Source organism: Panthera onca, chromosome D2, assembly GCF_046562875.1.
Source record: "Panthera onca isolate mPanOnc1 chromosome D2, mPanOnc1 haplotype 2, whole genome shotgun sequence".
Taxonomy (NCBI): Eukaryota; Metazoa; Chordata; class Mammalia; order Carnivora; family Felidae; genus Panthera; species Panthera onca.
In genome coordinates this window covers 23,080,534-23,100,534 of record NC_138349.1, presented here as the reverse complement: position 1 = coordinate 23,100,534, position 20,001 = coordinate 23,080,534, and the positions used below count along the sequence as shown (strand labels likewise).

The following is a 20,001-nucleotide window of genomic DNA, read 5'->3' as shown; positions in this document are numbered from 1 at the left end:
CAAACGTACAGAATGTTTGCTTTGCGGACTGCCTAATTACGGAAATAAAAAAGATAATAAATAAATAAAGGAGAGCAAGATCTTGGTGGTCCTGTACTAAATGCTATGTATTCTTTGTTGTGTCCATTGTGACTGACTGCTATTTTGTAAGAATTCTTAGTAGTGTGACCTTATGGGACCAGTATCGCTCTGTCCATTTGACAAAATTTCCATAGTATCTATTATATTTACATTTCTGGAGATTTCAGGGCTTTCCAAAGGCACACCTTCACAAAGACCCATTAGAAGCCGAGGAGGCTAACTCCTTTGTCTACACTGCATTAGGTCCCGGACAGGGCTCCCTAAGTAGCCAGGGTACTTCGGGACCTTAAAGGGAAAAAAAAGGTACTGCTTTCTGCTTCAGTCATTCCTGTGGTGTTTGGAAAGCCACATGCTCATTCAAGAAAGCTTTCACCTCTTGGCAACCATCTAGACATTGAATATCATAGTCAGATTTCTCTCAGAAAAAAAAAAAAAGACTGAAACATCAGAAGGCCTGATTTTATGAATTCTGAGGGCCTTTGTCCATACACATTTGTCCATGATGAAAAGCTATTTTTAAGAAAACAAATCTGATTTCCTATGGAATTGGTGGCCAGTAAAACTCTCTCTTGGGCCAGAAAGGACAACAGGCTCAACAAAACACTTTGGGTCCTTTAAAATGCACACATCAAAAAACCTCCTCTCAGTACTGAGGCACACAAGATGAAATGCAGGCAGAGCAGAACACCGCAGCCCATATGTGCTCTGTCCTGCAAGCCAGGGCTCTAGACTCCGTCCTCAGGGCCTTAAAAGTCTCCTGCACTGAAGGAGAGAAAAGGCAACGGCAGGGAAGTAAAGGGAAAACAAGGGTGGCGAAAGAGGGAGAGTATGTATTCAAAAGAGGGAGGGCACGTCTGAGAAGACAATGGGGGCAGGAGACCAGGAGGAGGGGGGAGAGGAGGACTCTGTTCACGGGTGAGTTCTCAAGGAGTGGCCACCTGAAGAAGATTCTTTCAAAGGGACGGCACCTTTTACTTGAGGATTCTGTTCACCATAGGCTGGCGTAGAAAAGCATCCAGCGGCGCGAGGACCAGCAATGAGACTAAGATCTTCACGGGGAGTTCTGCCGCAGCAGCAATAGCAGTTGTCACAGAAAAACTGATGAGCAATCCTTACATGAAAGAAGAAACGTTCCCTTTTCCTGGGCAAATATAGTCATTGGCCTGCCGACACCAGCACAGGGCTCTCCTTGGTGCTCAGTGTAGCATCTCATCAGTGTTAAAAGCTCCATGATTCATGGGTGTTTGCCGGCTATTATTTTCATATCACTGACCCACCTGAGTGGCCACACACCCTTTCCACTTGACTTCCAGCCAACCTCATTGGCCAATGGCTCATCTTATGGCTGCAGCCCACTTGCCTCCCAGCAAATGCCCCACTCCTCATTCTGTGACTTAAGCCCTAAGATATGGAGTACTCTATCCCCTACTCATCTTAGAAGGCTATCTACATTTTTTTTTTTTTCTAGGATGATTTCTCCTTCACTCTAGGAAAAACAGAGAGCTCAACAGTAAGGTTGGTATCTTTCTGCCTATCTGCTAATGTCTAGATGTCATAATCAAGAATGAGAATGCTACCAAATTTCATATAAGCCTTTATTCCATTCACTGAACTTTGACATGTGATACCAATGAGTGGTTTTTCTCTTTGGGGGAAATTCATTAACTTCTCATAGTTTTGGTTTGTTAGCTACATACCAGCAAAGACTGTTAAGGCTCCTTCCAGCTCTAAAGTGATAGAATTCATTTGGTCCATGGTCACAGAAGGTATTTTTGGTCCAGACCAGGACTACTGCCATATAATCCTAACCGGTCTTCTTGCTTTTGACCTCATATTATCCCAGTTCATCCTAACTTTGCTACCAGAATAACCTTCATAGTGTATACCTCTGAAGACATCATCACACTGGCCAAATTTTTCGAAAGGGTCCTAATTATGAAAGCAAAACTTATTTTGCCTAGAAGTCAGGCAGTCAAAACAGCAAAAAGCAGTCAAGATCAGATTCCAAAAATATATACAGAATTAACTTTACTAAATTTCAGTTTCAATCAAATGGACGCATTCTCAACCCTGTGAACACTGTTTTTCTAACTTTATATTATTGCTTAGGACATTCCTCTTGTGTACAGTGTGGTCCTCCAAACAGAAATATGACATATATTCTTTAAGGTCAAGGTGAAATCATTTCATACGATCTCTATCTCCTGAACTTTGGGCTGCCAATTTCATATAATCCATCCTGCTACTTCAACTGGGTATCTGTTATATGTGAATGAGGGTACTGCCTTTTTGGCTTCTCTTAGGCTGTTAGTGAACTCATGTACATTTATCTTCTCTCCCCGCATGGACTGAACGCTCCTTGATAAACTGATTTAGACCAACACTGCACCATGAGGAGCATCTACAACAGAGCTGGAGGAGTCTAATGTATTTTTGTCCATCTCATTGGAAGTGCACCTGCAAGCATACTTATTTGTGTAAACACGTGTTAAGGCAAAGACCAACACCAAGTACCATTCACCAAGTACTGTGGCTGAGTTGGGGCCACAACTCAGATGTCCACACTCCTCCAGGGTTGTTCACTCGGCCACAGTGGCTGTGGGAGGCCCTGTTTGAAGTGCTGGAACATGAAGGGTTACATGCGTGGGCATCTCTTCCAGCACAACTGTAGAGTTTCTACTTAGCCAGGTAAATCTGGTCCTCACTGTGCCTCTGGCATCAGGGGGAAAATTAACCAACTGTCAAATAAAATACAGTCAACCCAGTGGATTAAATGACTAATACTCTGTGTCCCGAGCTGCTCAGCCTCGCCTCTGGTAACTGCACCATCTTGGACCAGATGCACTGTGGCCTGACTCCAGGAATGAAATTTTACATTCTGCTGAAAGGGTAGCCAGGCTGCTCAAGAGGAAAAGAAGATACTAATTGTAAATCTTTTCTATTTTTAGGCTCAATGTGCATTTTGTTTGGCAGTAAGGGCAGCATGAATAAAACTCCAATCCTAAGAATTTTAATTTGCCACCTCCAAAATGCCCGAGTCAGTAGAGATCTTGGAAGGTTGCATCTACCCTTCCCCTGCCTTCAGGAAGAACCTTGCACATCTACATCTGCTCGACAGAAAAAAAAACAAACCCTAGAATAACCTCCTCACTCACAGAAGTTCGGTATCTCTTTAAATATATGTAATTTCTAGCACAAGATTCCCATAAAAAGATTTTGCAGAATAACTTCACTGAATCATTCACTTCACAAAGAGCATTGCAATATTTCACCTATCTTCTCGTTGGCTTTTATAGCTAGAGTCTCATATTTGCCTGTAAATCCTTTGTTTCTTTAATTGTATCTGCTGTTGCTCACCTTATATTCTACCTGAAAATTTAAGCTTCTTAAAAGCAGGGACTAGAGATATTTTATAGTGTATGTGTAGTATATAGTATATATCCCATAAAATATATACACATCTCTCTCTCTCTCTCTCTCTCTCTCTCTCTCTCACACACACACACACACACACACACACACACACACTAGCACAACCTCAGTCAATGTTCTTAAAAAGTAGACCTCTCCTTCAGCACAACCACCAAGAGAAGACAGAGTTGTCTTGTCAGCGTGAAATGACTTGGTTCTGAATAATGTCCTCTATGAACATTATCACTGCTCTTCTGGCCATGTCTCTCACTGTTTTAGCAAATCACTAGTGTTCTTCACCTTTTTAGAGTTTTCTTTCCCAAGAAGGTTCTGAAAAAAAGCTCTGGGCCCTTAATCCAGAAAAATGCTCACATCTCCACATGCACAAAACACTGTCTCAAATTCCATGGGGGGTAGGAGCCCCTGATGGCCCATGGTGTCTATTAATAACTGCTTCTCCACCATGTCTTCCTTAGTGTCAGGCTCTTCCCTTGTATGTTATTTCAGATATTTACACAGCTCAAGCAAGCACCTTGAAATCCTCCTTGCTACTCCCGACCCCCTGGTTCAGAGTTCAGGCTACTGCACAGAACAAAAGTCACTGCCGAGAAGAAAGGTAGAGACAATCAACTCGTGGTCCATCCCCTGGAAAACCAGGCACTGTTGTCTCGAATGAGGTAATTATGCTCACCTTTTGGTCTTGGCTGTATGCCAGAATCCAGTCCTCTTGCTTGGGGTGGAAAAGCAAGCTCTGAATGTAAAAGTTCAGCCGGTACTTCTGATAGGTGGCCCCTTCATCTGAGCTGATCAGTAAGCTGCTCTCAATCTCCGGGTCTGTGAGTAACATGATCTGCAGCCGAGAATTGTTGGGGAAAGAAGACAACAAAACGTTAAGTTTCCAAACTTACAAAAACTAAAGAAAGAAGCTAACAGTTCGGTAAGACAGCAGGAAGGACTAAAGAATGCTTGGCTAAACAAGGACATTGGCTCTGTCACTTTGTTCTCCTGGACCAATGCCATGAAACTGTTTTCACTAAAAAATCAAAGAGGCAGACAAGCTGAAAGGGAGAGGAAAGAATGAAGTGCATTTTATTGTCTTCTATGGGTCTCCTTGTATTTTCTCAAGGTTATGTCCTTAATCTGAAATATGCCCTACTGTTCCCCTAACCTCAGCCCTCTTTCCTACTGGGCCTTGTCTACTTTCCATTCAAGACTTGTCATAGTCTGCTGTGGTTAAGGTGGAAAGAAAGAGAAAGAGGATGGGGCCCATTCCTTTTTTCCTCTAATCATAAGCCCTCTTATTCACACCAACAATATTCTGTGTCCTCCTACCTTTAATCTGATTTTCTGAGTCTTGACTCAAAGGCTGAGCTTTCTAAATCCACCTCTGGAAATTGTATAAAGGCCAGATTTTATCACCTTTAAACCTATTTTATAATTTGCTGATTTATTTTGCTTCTCATCTACATACTCCCTACTAGTACATCAACTCAATGAGAACAGGGATCTGTGATATTCCTCTCTTTTTCTCCCCCACAAGTATACTCCCAGCAGCTAGAGTAAGGCCCAGTGTATTTTATAAACTCAGTGAGTACTTTCCAAATGAATGAATGAATAAATAAATGGATAAATGAATGAATGTATACATGAACGAATGAATGAATGAATGAATGAATAGAGTTCTCAGACCAGTCACGTCCAATAGAAAGATGCCCAGAATAGTTGGAGCAGATATGAATGGAAGTGCCATGGAAAAGTATCGGATGTTCTTCTCAATCTTTAGCCTACTGACCAAGAAATATGCTTTACATGTGTAAACACTCACAGCTTCAGATGCTTTGTCCTTTCTCGTGAGGATGGTTAACCTTGGCCAGAGCAGTGTGAACAATCCACAAGAGCAACAAGATGGAGGGGCTGCCCTGAAAACGGACTTTTATTCTCTCATTTTATGCCTCTAGGAATGCGTGATAAAGTACCTCATTCCCGACTCTCTGCAGGTCTCCTTTCACTCAGTCAACGTGCACACCTAATGCCTCCAGACAGGTGGCCTTAATGCTACCCATTAACTTGTTCCCCATCAACTTATTAATTGGCACTTTCTGAGTTTGGTTCAGAGAAGCATGAAAGATATGCTTAATGTGTGGTCGTATGAAGAGAAATCACTGCAGCCCAGGGTTTAAAGACTGCCAGCTGAGGACGCAGCAGTTCCAGGAAAAGAAGAGAGAGGAAAGAAAAGGAAAAAAAAATAGGGTCATGTCATAAAAGATCAAACACATGGGGCTTTCTCAAGCGTGCGGAGGCAATCATATTAAAACCTCAGAATAGTCAGCGTCATCTTTGCAAGTGGTGTCCTGTCACCGCCAATGGCACATGACCACCGCACGCCAGACACACTCAGCCTGGATTGTGTTTCTGTAACCCAGGACGAATTTAAAGCTCCTTGCTATTCCTTCAACCCACCCTTGTTGAAGGAGACAAAGGGATGTGGTGGAGTAAGCGGGATGCTGTGGCCGTCAGCCACACTCTGCACAAGATGAAAAGCACACCTAAAACTGGAGACTAATTGCCTCCTTCCATGTTCCAGGGAAGCCGCTGTCCACCAACCAGAAATTCTGACAAAGTTACACGGGCCTCTCTGTCTTGCACTCACCAAGCGGACAGGGTTCCCTCATCAGATGGCGGAGACAGAACTGCCAGATAATCGACTAAGTACAAGTCACGTGGCTTCATTAAACTCTACCTTATTCACTAAGAAAGGACATTCAGATGGTTCCTAAATTCACAAGAATACTTGCAGGTGATTTCACATTTATTGGCACATAAAAGCTGTCATTTTCCAAATAACAAATAAGTCATCAAATGATCGCACTGCTTTGTGTCTCCAACCACAGTCGACAATAATACATAACAACCTTTCGGCTCTACCGCCAGAAAGTAATTTCCATGATAGTATGAAGAGGATCGATTCTGTAGAGCGGCCATTGTCTCAGGCAAGGTGATTTTTTTTTTCCTCCTCTGACTTTCTATTTCCCTGTCAACCAAAATATGTTTTCCTTTCTTCCCATGAGAGCAGATTGCACCACCTGCTTCCCCTGGCAGACTGTTTCATCAAAATAAAAACAGTAGGCCTACAGAATATCCTCAAATCAAGCTGATTTTCATGTGTCATCTAAAATATTTTTGAGACTCACTAATGGTGTAAGTCATGAGACCATATGAGATATTCCAGATAATACTGGCTGAGGGGAGATAGAATAACACAAGCATTTTCAAATGCAAGGATACTTAATATTAAATAAACAAAACTCCTGACCCCCTTGGTTTTTTATTCCGAATGCTAAAAGTATATAGACCCAAATCTCAGCTTCTCTCTCCAGTCCTCACCTGAAACCCTATCTGAAAATCTGACATTTTGGAAATGATGGAAGATGTCAGGAAATTCTCCCCTGTAAGATTTATAGGTGTATCTGTAGGACACAAACCTTCCAGTGGTTCCTCTCTCAAATCTCTGCTCAAATCCAGGCAAAACAAACAGGTTAATCTGGACCCATTTTTATTTAGCCATTTTTATTGCACAAACAACTTTGTAAGGCTGCAGAAGAATTTAAAATAAAAGAAAAATAAATTGCTCATGACCCCATTCCTTGAACAAGTCAAACCATGTGTGTGCTTCCCTCTACTTCTTTATTCGCATCTATATATAATATCATGGATGTAGTGGGTTTTCCCACTTAATATAATGGCCTTTGTTCATTTCTAACTGAACCAGAAACACACAAATGCATATCCACACACGAATATGTACCATTGTGTATAAAATATTTCAATTACTTAATCATAGCCTTCAACATAATTAGGTTACAATCAGTGCAGTGGTTGAGTAGCGATAAGTACTTGACAATTTACTGTTAACTGAATACATAGAATCCTATTATTTCAGTCATTAAATTCAAATTTTTTTAGTAATTTACTCAAATGGGTTGAGGTTTATGGTATCCTTTTGAAGGTTATTACAAGTAAATAAGTTAAGAAGTAAATAATGAATTTAAGCAACATCTAAATAGAAAAATGTTTAACCTATTTGAGAAAAATAAACAATGTAAAAATAAATGTGATCCAATCTTTAGACATAAATGATGGCATTTATAAATAAAGTTCTATCTTCTCAAAAAGGTGTTCTCCTAGGAAATATTATCAAAATAATACCTTCAAGTTACTTACTACTCCTCAAAAAATAACAGATTGCACTTCTTTTTTTAAGTTTATTTATTTTGAGAGGGAGAGAGAGTACATGCCTCTACATATGAGTAGAGGAGGGGCAGAGAGAGAGGGAGACAGAGAATCCCACTTAGGCTCCACTCAGTCAGTGCAGGCAGAGCCTGATGTGGGGCTCAAACCCATGAACCATGAGATCATGACCTGATCAAACATGAACCATGAGATCATGACGTGAGATGGAATCAAGAGTTGGATGCTCAACTGACTGAGCCACCCAGGTGCCTCAACAGATTATATTTCTTAAATATGTTCAATGATCCCTGGTTTTGCTGGTTTATGCTGGCTCTCTGGCCCCTTTTGGCTTTTAATGTTTAATCCTCTGCATTCTAGAATAGGATCATAATGAGGGAATTTTAGGAGGACTTTGTAAAAGGCATGAATCTAAACTTTGTACAGTTCCTCAAGTCAGTTCTCTAACCAGAGAGGACCTTGTTTGGCTGGCATAAAGCTTGGTCCATAGTAGGTCCATAGATCTTTGTAAATAAACAAATGAATGAATAAATGAGTGTGTAAATGAGTAGGTTCTTTTCATACCTGACTTTGGCTGAATGCAGTCCATGGACCCCAGTGACATTATGAGTCTGAGTCCTCTCAAACAAATCCTTGCTCTTGTACTTGGAGGTAAGGACGGTAGAGACAAGGGGAAGAGCCTGTCTTTAACAGGAGAGTAATTATTCTCTGTTCAGATCAGCCCGTGAATGATTAGAACCAGTTTATGTATGCCTTGCTGGGTGTGCACACACACCACGCTGACTGCATCTGTAGATGAATTGTTTTCCATAGAAAGTCAATAATAGTGACACAGGCTCCCACCACCCAACCTTAAGCAATCATTCATCATCCACTTTGGGAGAAGGAAGAAACTTTATTTGCTTTTCCTAGAGGTGACAAATGAACACGAAATACAATTTATAGATTTAAAATATGTCACTTCTCTCTTTTTTTGGTATTAGTCCTTCTGACAACTCAGTGTCATCAGAAATTAAATACATCTTTATTCTCTTTGACTTGCTTCAGACTCAACATATGGCTACATGATGTAATTCTACAAAAGTCTGCCTGGCAGCCTTCTGATTCTTCCAGGTGCCTACTGAGGACATCCCCCTACTATTTAGTTTTCCACATTCTCCTAGATGTGTTGTTCTTGGAATTCCATCATTTACCCATTTAGACAAAGTGGTAGTTAATAAGGGGCAATTTCACCACCTCCAGGAATACACCTGTTCTTACCATTCCTCTGGTCCTAAAGCACAAAGTATTTATTTTAGGTGTTGTTCACTATTTGTTTGCTCATTTGTCTACTCCTTGTCCTTCATGGATTCTAATCATGAAGAGGTAATATACTGGGGATATCTCTCTTGCTTTGCTTAAGGCTTAACTGAGATTTAGACACCTGTATCACAGGTGCAAAACAAATACTTTCCATAATGATAATGACAATGACAAAAAAAAAATACTGATAGTAGCGATTGGGCACTCCAGTTACCTAACCACTGTATTGAAACAAGAATCTATCTATAAACACTATAAGAGGCTATTTGCAAACCTCTGGCTTCAATATTAAAAACAAATTAGGTAAAATTGAATCAGAGCAGGTAAATGATGTGCTATCAATATAGGTGGAAAAGCTGCCTTTTCCCAAGGCGAGCTGAGCATTTATCCTTACCAGATGAGTGGAGAGTGACAACAATAAGCGCTTACCAAGTGGCTGCCGTTTGGAGGACAGTGTTAGGGAAAGCTATACAGGATCCTAGAGTGACCCATGAAAAGGAAGTCACTGAGGTACAAACAACAGCAAGAAAAGGAGAGGGAAGTGATTAAACAGAAAAAAAAAAAAAGTTCAAATAAGTATACACTGGTAGAATCTGTAGAAAGGTGGACTCAGTATACAATCCGACTCCTACCCACCGGCCCCCCTCCCAAGCTCAGTGAAGCTCCTCTAACGCACAATCCATGTTCATTAACACAAAGTACGGTCATTAAATACTAAGAGGCCAAGAGAACATTTGGGCAACAGACCGTTTACTCCTGACCTGAAAGTTGATTCAATGAAATTGCAGGGAAACTGTGGCATTATATTCTAAACAGTTTATTCTGTGACTTTACTTTTATTTTAAGTTTGTTTATGTTGAGAGAGCAGGGGTGGAGAGAGAAAGAGCATGCACATGCAGGGGATGGACAGAGGGAGAGGAAGGGAGAGAATCCCAAGCAGGCTCTGTTCTGTCGGCACAGAGCCTGTCATGGGGGCTCAATCCCGAGAATCACCAGGTCATGACTGGTGCAGAAATCAAGTAACAGACACTTGACCCGCTAAGCCACACAGGCACCCCTCAATTTTATTGTTCTTAATGCGGACCCAAAGGCTTTGACTTTTTAGGGGCAAAAAGTATTTTCAAGAAGTATATAGAATATTATAATTCCAGTCCTTCATACATCTATTACTAGCCTTGTCAGAAAACTCCAGTTCTTAATTATTACATAACAATAAACTGTGCTCCTTTTGCCCAACCGTGTAGAGTACACAGGAAATTAATGATGTTCACTGGGAATGACAATGTATAGGTTACACTCCTTGGAAGACAATTCAAGAAAAAAAGCCTACGATTGAGTTCTTATTTCTCTTGGAACTACTGAACATAATTCTCTCCTTTGACTCAACTGAGAGAATATCAAACTAAAAAACACCATTTCATGGCAAGAATCTGCTTCCATTACCGTGGATGAAACTAATCGTCCTACAAAGGAAACGTATGTTCATGTACACAGACAGGTTGATCTCCAGGGCTGAGCATAGGGATCCTGAACCACAGATCTGTTTTCCATGTGAAGAGTCATGATCAAGTCCTAAACCTGACCCCAGTCAATGTTGCTGTGAACGTGTGTACTTTCTCAGAAAAAACAAAGAAAGAGAGTACATGTTGTGAAGGTCATTCATGTCACGAGAAGAAGGAAAAACAAACTATAAACATAAATTATAATCACAGGAAATAACAAGGGGACTGACTCCAAAGATGGATTTGAGTTTCATCTCTGCTATGTATCAGTTATGCCACTCTGAAAAGCTCATAGCTCACTTAATCTTTTTATGAGCCTGTTCTCTTGTTGAGAGTAGTAACACTATATAAAAAAAGTTTACATTTACTGAGTATCTGTTGTGTACAAGACACTCTACTAAACCATTAAAATATTACTTCCTTAAATTGTTTAAAAATACTTCAGGTAGATACTATGTCCATTTGGCACATGAGGAAATGAGGCTTAGAGAAATGAGGTGATTAGTTCAAGGTCACACAGCTAGTCAGTGGTAAAGCTGTCTATGGCATATGCTGCAAGGGTTTATGTGTAGATTAAGTTCATCTGTGTGAAAGCAATGCTAAGTTTTATGCTCATGTTAATATTAGTACTTCACAAAGAATGGCACATTTAGTACTGTATGTTTTATAAAAATGTGGGAGTTGAGTTCAAGAGAGGGGAGGAGGAGAGAGGAAGGAAGGGGGGAAGGAAGGAGAGAGAGAGAGAGAGGGGGAGGGAGGGAGAGAGATGGACTATTTTTTAAGTATTTCACAAAAATATTGCCTAGATGAGGAAAGGGGGTTGGCAATAAGCAATTAGGAGTTAGGTAATGGAGACTCTCAATAACAAAATGACTGATGAGATATTCCTGAAGAAATAAAGGTAATGTTTTGGCTGTAAATACAAATCTATGAAATCAAAATACCCAGACCTGCTTCACACTCAGATTTTTCATAATGACCCTGGCCTTCTTTTCTCACCCTTCTAGCATCACTCCTCCGGAAGACTGGTTTTATGCTTTATCACAAGTATAGGTTAGAAAAAAATGACAGAAATGAGCAAACAAGGTCTGACTTAATCATAGCACAGGTGGGGAAACAAACATTTCCCTCACAAGTAGATTCTCGAGGAAATTTATGCTAAAGCCAATAAAAATTGTTAACAGTGTAACTGATTTTATGATAAAGAGATCATATGACTCATTGGCACCTAAAAAATGAAGTCATTTTGCCAGAGAAATAGCTATTGTCATACAAAGGGGAAAGGAGGGAATATGGAATATTCATGAAAAGTTAGCATTGTATCATCTGGTTCTTAAAAAATAAGATTTTAGGGGTACCTGGGTGGATCAGTCAGCTAAAGCGTCCGACTTCAGCTCAGGTCACGATCTCACACTCCGTGAGTTCGAGCCCCGCATCAGGCTCTGTACTGACAGCTCAGAGCCTGGAGCCTGCTTCAGATTCTGTGTCTCCCTCTCTCTCTGCCCCTCCCCTGCTCATGCTCTATCTCTCTCTGTCTCAAAAATAAATAAAAACATTTAAAAAATAAGATTTTAAAGGAAGAGAATGATGGACAAATTTGAGAGATATTTTTAGTATTGCAGCCACTATGGAGACTGATTAAATACCTTGAGAATATTTGAGCTTCCTTCAAAATTCCAGCATTATCCCATAGCCTCCACTCAAACTCAATCAGAACACACTTCCATGGTCATTACAAGTCCCAGAGTAACTTCTCTCTTAAATCCCCAAAGATCTATAAATGCCAAAAGGTTACATCATTTTAAAATGTTAGCTGCTATCAGACAGAGGAGCGATGCTGGGAGAAACGGACATTCATCTTCTTTGCTCCTGGGAAACTTTACAAGAAATGACGTTCATTTAATGATAAGAAATCTCTTTATTCCACCAGAAACGATAAAAGGAGAAGAGGTGGGGAGGAAGAGAGAGCAAGAAAGAGAAGCTATCGGTATATTTTAACATTGATTTAGGTGAGGGACACACCATTTTTGGTTAAATCTCTAAGTTGTGCATCTGATTTTAGAGTTTGAATAAATGTCAAGTTGAAAGTCAAGAGAATGAAAAGAAGAGCCCATACGAATGAATCTATCCTAAAAACGAGTGAACAGAATGTGCCCACATTCTTCATCCCTTGCTTTACCGTACCATCATCCTGACAAGCATGTTTCAGTTTTACTTACTTCTATTAATGCTTCATGGTAAATGGGCAAATATACCAGGGTGGATCGGGGAAGATTAATGAGGTCTCAGCCACACGAGACCCTGCTAATGCGTTTGGCTATTAAAGCTTTCCTGAGAAGACTGTGGAGACCACCAGGGGTTTCTCTCAAACAGGATTTGCAGATTAGTGAAGTGAGAATCTCCCCTGCAGCATCACTGCAGAGCTCCCAGGAAGATGGGGAGGAAAGGGAACATCCAGGAAGAAGTGCCTCCTGTTAACACAGAGATCTGCTTCATGTAAATTTTTTTTCCTTAGGTCTTCAATTATTTAACGACAGACACTGATCATTTCGAGTTGTTTTTTAGAGGGAGAAAATGGTGAATATGCTTAATCGACATGCCCCTGGGGGTAATTACACGATCTGCTGCTTTTCCTCCCTACTTTCTTCCTTTCCTTCAGAGCAGGTGGTATAGCAGTGCAGTGTTCTAAGATGATGTGGTTTTTCCCCCCAAGACTGCATTTTCTAGGCCCTTCTATATCTCAGGTTAATTCCACTTGAAAATGCATACTCATAAATAGCAGAACGGGTACACTATATTAAAGAGAAAAGGGTCTCTGTTCCACTTATTTACTGCTGTATAACAAAGTATCTCAAAACTGTGGCTTCAGACAACTATTTATTTTGCTCATGGTTTTGTGGGTCAGGAATTCGGGAAGAGCTCAGCGAGGTAGTTGGTTTCAAAGCCACATGATGTCAACAGTGAGTCTGGAACCAGTGGTTCTACTTCCAAGATGGCTTCTTCACTCGTGTAATTGGCCTTAGCATCTCTCTCTTTCTACATGGAAGGGCATTCTCTCCATCTTGTCTGAACTTCACAAAGCATTGAATTTTCATCATTCTTGGATTTCTTAATTGGTGACCAGCTTCCTCAAAGTGTGAGTATCCCAAAAGCAAGTAATTCAAGAGACTCAAGTGGAAGGTGCAATGCTTCTTATGACCTGGCTTCAGAAGTCCCAGCACATCCATTTTGCCACGTTTTATTGGATAAACAAGTCACCAATTCTGGGTGAGATGTAAAGGCAGGGTGGGGAATAACTCCACCTCTTCAGGGAGGAAGAATACTTATACAGAGGAAAGAGTGGCAAGAATTGGTGGCAGCCATTTTGGAGATACATGATGACAACTATTTTCTGCACAATTTGTCACTTAAAATTAAAAGGAGAATATGATTCAAAGTTTGTAATTATTGTTATATTCAATATGAATACTAAGGTCTTCTTGTGATCAGAGCATATTTGACATACAGATAATTTGAAGTTGTCAGATTTTTCATTGGGTTTCAGCTACCTTAAACTTTTTGAACGCAGTACATTCCTAATCTGGTATCACTTCAAGGTGAATATTTATTGAAGACCAAATGAATTTTATTGTTAGTCACAGAGACATCAAGAGACCCAAGGTCACAGAATTCCAGGCTGTGGATTTTTTAGGGTGTATAAATTATCCAGATTAAATTACAGAAGGATAAATCTGTTAAATGTCCATTAGAGTGTGCATAACTAAGTCTTTATTAAGGAAGCCCATATCTAGGTATTACAGTCTCATCATTTAATTAAGGATATGATACTTTTTAAAAAATGAGTTTCTTAGGAGCAAAATAGTCTTTGTCTCTTTATGTCAACAACAAAAGCACCAATACCAATTACAATATAACCTAGCAATTGAAACCAAGATACTTACTGTTGTCTCGGGTCTTAAAAAAACAAGTGACTTTTAGGTAACCTCGGACTAACAAAAACAATACAAGACCATTTGTGTCTGAGGGTGAATGGATGAATGGTAAATGTGTCTCAGACACATACAGAAATTTCAATTTTTATCATGGTGCAGGCCCGTGTAAAACCATCCAAAATTTTTATTTTATGTTTTTTTATTTTATACGCATCCTGCTGCATAACTCAATTCCTACTGATACTATGCCAACTCTGTAAAACACTCATCTGCTCCAAGATACTACCAACAGGGAATCCACACTTTAAGAAAATAACCACAAAGTCAACTCTCTTGACTTCAGTGGTATTTCTCAGCACCCCAATTCAAAAGGAACAAAAGGGCTCTAAAAAAGTGTTCAAAAAGAACACAAATCTTGCCATCATAGAACCTCTGCAAACCACATGATCTTTTACGGGTCTGTGCCAACATCATTTACAAGTCTTGTCATCACAATTGCTCAGAAGTTACCACGCTTAACAATTAGACTGATTCTTTAATCAAGGTGCTACCATACGATCCAATTATAACGGTGCAATTCTCTTTTGTGACTGTACCAAAGTACTTTTAGACTGGGATTCAGATATGTGATGAGTTGAATACACCTATAAAGACACTACCATTTACAAAGTTGGCTGATCTTGATTTCAGAGCTGCTTTGACCGTATGACAGTTCACAGCCAGTTTGGCTTTCTCTGAATGGATCCCAGGGAGAGTGAACATATGTCCTGGACAGATTTCGTCCTAGACAGTCCTGGTTTAGTCATGTTGTATCATCATAAATATTATTATTGACACCCAAAAATGTATTGTTTGGGCAATAAATTACAAGTCAACCTAGTGGGACAAAGATTTATCTGAAACCCTCAAAACATTATTCCAAAAGTAGGTAACCAAGCAAATTAAAAACAAACAAAAGAAAAAAAAAAAACAGTTACTACATTTAATGAGAGAAAAAAAAAAATCTTCAAACACATGGGTAGACCCACACATTCCTTAACAGAATTACACCACATATCCTTTACTTACCTTTCTCTGAAACTCGGGGTCATGAAAATATATCTCAATTAATTCATTTTGCTATGATATAATAATGCTTTCTAGAACTACTGAAGTGTGCCGAGCTCTCTGCTGAACATGAAATAGTTTTCTGAAGTCAGACTATTTTTCTTAACCCACCCCCAGCCTTCCACTGTCAGACAGGCTCTTGCTAATATAATAGAAACCTCTCTTCCACCTTCAGTCTAAATAATTCTCCCAATGACATATATTTATTAAATTAGGAACGAATTTCCCAAGTTAAACCTGTCTTAAAGCAAATTTATGTTTTTCTGGAAACCTTACCCAAATATATTGATCACTAAGCGAAGCCTCACCCGTGAAATAGTGAGTGACTACCTCCCAGTTCTTAGACACTCTCTACTTGCTTCAGCCTCTGTGGAACAGCTGACAAGACTAACAGGTTCTTCATTAGTATCCGCACCAATCATGTTCTTTTCCTCTAAAGGCCACACTTTTAACTATCAAGTTGCAGCTCAGTCTTGCTACTGGGGAGCCCCTCAAACCTGGTCTCTCTTCAATTCACAAACAGCTGGTCCTGGACCTAATTCCTTCAACTCAGAAGAAAAGGATAAAGACAAAGATAATAGGAGTACAGGTTTTTAACCTACTTGGCAGGTGTCTAGTGTGTGCTAAATATGCATGTGCCAATGGTATGAACATGTTGGGGTTTTTTTATTATTATTCATCTTTTTTTAAAACTTAGTAATTTTTTTCAAATATGAGCAAGAATTAACATGTATGCATTACAGTAAATTTTGAAAAATGCCCTTAAAACATACTTAGGAGAAAGAAAAGAAAAATCACTCAATCATCATTAGGCAGAGATAATTATCACTAATGTTTTGATATCTGCTTTCCCAATCTTTGTTTCTATGCAAACACAGATACACACAAAGATACAAATGGGGGAGGAGAAGAAAGCACAGGGGGCGAGACAGAAAAAGAGAGAGAGAAAAGAGATTTATAAAGCGAGAGAGTACACGTGATACTTTTTTAACCTGCTTTCCTCACTTTAAAACTACACTGCAAACATTTTCTAGGCTATTAAATATTCTTCCGTGTTATCATTTTTTATTGGCTACACAGAATTTGATTGTATGGATAAGCCACTACGTAATGTATCCCTTATTAGAAGGTACCCAAACTTCACTGGTTCATAATCTTATGAGCCAAAGTATATTAATATTTCTGTACATCAATTATTATTTCCTCAAGTCGTTTCCTCAATGTAGAATTTTTGGAGCAAAGACATGAATTCTGTAACTTCTTTCGATTCATATGACCAAATGTCTTTCAGAAAAAGAAAGTCCTAATTCAGAGTTCCTTGGCATGTCTTGGGAAGTACCTGTTACCAACGTGAGATTTTTCTCTCTCTTTTTATAATGTTTTCTAAGCTGACTGGGTGAAAAGGCATGTTTTGCATCAATACACATTACTAATGATAGTCAATTTTCCTTCCTCTCTCTCTTCCTTTTGTCATTTGTGTTTAGACATTTGAATATCCTCATTTGGTAGACTGCTGGTTCATATTTTTTCTCCACTTTATTATTTATTATTTATTAGTATTAGTATTTTAAAGCAAAACAATTTAATGGAGAAAAGATAGCTAAAACAACTGGACATCCACATGCAAACAAATGAAATCAGCCTCTGGCTTTACACTTTCACAAGAATAACTCAAACGGATCACAGATCTAAATGTAAAACATGCAACTATAAAACTTCTGGAAGATAACATAGAAGAAAATCTTGGTGACCTTTGATTTGGCAATTAATTTTTAGATACGACACCAAAACACAACCATAAAAGACTCTTAATGACAGTGAACAAACTTAAGGTTGATGGAGGGAGGGGGTGGGGGATGGGCTAGATGGATGATGGGTATTAGGAGGTCACTTATGATGAGCACTGGGTGTTGTATGTAAGTGATGAATCACTGAATTCTACTCCTGAAACCAATATTTCACTGCATGTTAACTGAAATTTAAATAAAAATTTGAAACAACAAGGAAAAAAAAAAGAGACACTTAACGACTGAGCCACCTATGTTCCCCAAAGCAGTTTTTAATAATAATGAAATCCAGCTCAGGATTTGTTCTTCCATTTTATTATTTTTAAAATACTTTTAAAGTTTATTTATTGTTGAAAGAGACAGAGCCAGCACGAGCAGGGGAGGGGCAGAAAGAGAGAGAGGGAGAGGGAATCCCAAGCAGGTTCTACAGGGTCAGCACAGAGCCTGATGCGGGGCTCTAACTCATGAAACTGCAAGACCATGGAAAGAGTCGGACGCTTAACCACCTGAGCCACCCAAGCGCCCCTTTTCTCCATTTTAAATCATGATCGTGCCTCTTTTTCTTGTTGATTTGTATAAATTGCCATTCCTACCTTATTATCTATTTGTAACAGTGCCTAATGTGCTTATACATATTTTCTATCCTTATCTAAGTTTCTGGAAAACACTCTGTACTATCATTCTGCACATACTAAACACATACACAAGGGTGATCCCAGGTGAGTATTTCAAGTTTGAAGACAAGTTCCAAAGAGATTAGAAACTCTACACTGCACAATATTTCAGGAATTGTGTTCCCTGAATAAAGAAGCTGCAGAAAAACATTATTTCTCCATTTTTTACTATGCCATCAATTCACAGGCAAGCCTTTCTTGTCACCCATTTATCGTAAATCATAAGATGTTAAAAAATAGTTCACTCACAAAGAGATTCAAATTTGTTAAACTACTATTTAAGAAGATTTTATACATACACGATGTTTCCATTTAAGCATGATATAGCACTTTACAAATGCGAATTAAGATATTCCAACTAGAAAGTGAAGCAAACCTCAAGGGGGTGAAATTAGGCAGGGAGGGTATGAGGATTTCACCAAGATAATGCAGAGCATTTTTTGGCATTTCTATGGCTCATAGCTAAGGACCCAATTCCCAGGCCTGTATTCTAAACATGAGACCACATAATAAGCAGGCTTTCTATCCAGTGAGCATGAGCTGGGATTGAGTATTAACCTACTTTGTCTCAAACGTATGAGAAAATGTAAATTCGGCATTTTTTCCTTTTTGGTACAATTTACATTCAAATGATAAGTGACACACTAAATGGAACATTATAATCTTATTTATAAGATATTTCAATAAAAATATAAAAAATACTCTCAATAATTAAAATCCTTAGAATCCCTTTTTAGGCATTTCAAGAATAGAAAAAATATGACTTTTGGAATATAGAGGGTTTTTTTTTTTTTTGAGAGAGAGAGAGAAAATTGTCACTCCTTGTGGGGTGGCCAGATGCTCACCATTCAGCCATTTATTTCTCCTTCTTTCTTTTTCTTCTCTCTAATTTATTTAGGTAGTTTTAGGTACCAAGTGCTAGCTACTAGGCTTAAGACTGGGGAGGAAGTGATGAGTGAGACACTGAATGCCTTACTAGACTGAAATTTTCTACAACCCAGCTCTGATCCAGAAACAACAGACAAAATTCAGTGGGAAAACACACAGGTGTATAGGTCCTGGGATGTGCAAAGTAACGTGAGGGAACAGGAAAGCAGCTGTGCTCCTGTTCTTGGAATGAGGGAACGAGACACAGAACATGTGACACTAAAAGGGGTTCTGAAGGCTGAGTAGGTATTTGATATAAGGGGCAGGAAGGACTTCATGGCAGAGGAGTCAGCATGCAAGGACAGAGAAATGCGAACACACATTACATGTTCAGGAAATAGCCAGTCCCTCAGGATGGCAGAAGCTAGGTCAAGCAGTCTACAGCCAAGTTCCATAGCTTCATTAGCCATGGAAAGGGATTATGACTTAAATGGCAAGAGAATCTCTTTATTCTGAGTCATCCATACAGATTCAATACAGGAAAACAGAAAGACTATAGCTCACTTAGAATCTTTACCGTGGAGGTAATAAAGAGGTTGGGTTAGAGAAAAGAAAACATTGGGGCACCTGGCTGGCTCAGTTGGTTACATGTCCGACATCGGCTTAGGTCATGATCTCATGGTTCATGAGTTTGAGCCCCACATAGGGCTCTGGGCTGGCAATGTGAGGCCTGGAGCCCACTTCGAGTTCCGTGTGTGTGTGTCTCTCTCCCTGCCCCTTCCCAACTCACACACTCTCTCTCTCCCTCTTTCAAAAATAAATAAACATTATATAATTAAAAAAAAAAAAAGAGCGACGAAAATGTGGAGTCAAGGAACTCACTTGAGAGGTTATTGCCATGGTTCATCTAAGAAAAGTTTGTCAGGAACATACCCAGACAATCTTAGACCAACTAAAAGTAGTCCTAAAACTGGGCATTTAAGCATTACTACAAGGATTCCAATCCACTGGGATTCCAATCATACTTTATAGTTATTTCCAGACAAATTTTTAAGTACTGCAGATTATGAAAAAAAGACTTTTTAGAAGC

At 39.4% G+C, this 20,001-nt stretch overlaps 1 protein-coding gene across 6 annotated transcripts in view; it reads right to left on the bottom strand.

The window, feature by feature from the left end:
* SORCS1 (sortilin related VPS10 domain containing receptor 1) overlaps positions 1–20,001 on the bottom strand; it is a 502,203-nt gene that overhangs the window by 183,345 nt on the left and 298,857 nt on the right. For all 6 annotated transcript variants that reach the window (XM_078434807.2, XM_078434808.2, XM_078434810.2 and 3 more), the window contains exon 4: positions 4,184–4,342. In XM_078434807.2, coding sequence (XP_078290933.2) covers positions 4,184–4,342 — 159 coding nt within the window. The remainder of the gene's footprint in view (positions 1–4,183; positions 4,343–20,001) is intronic.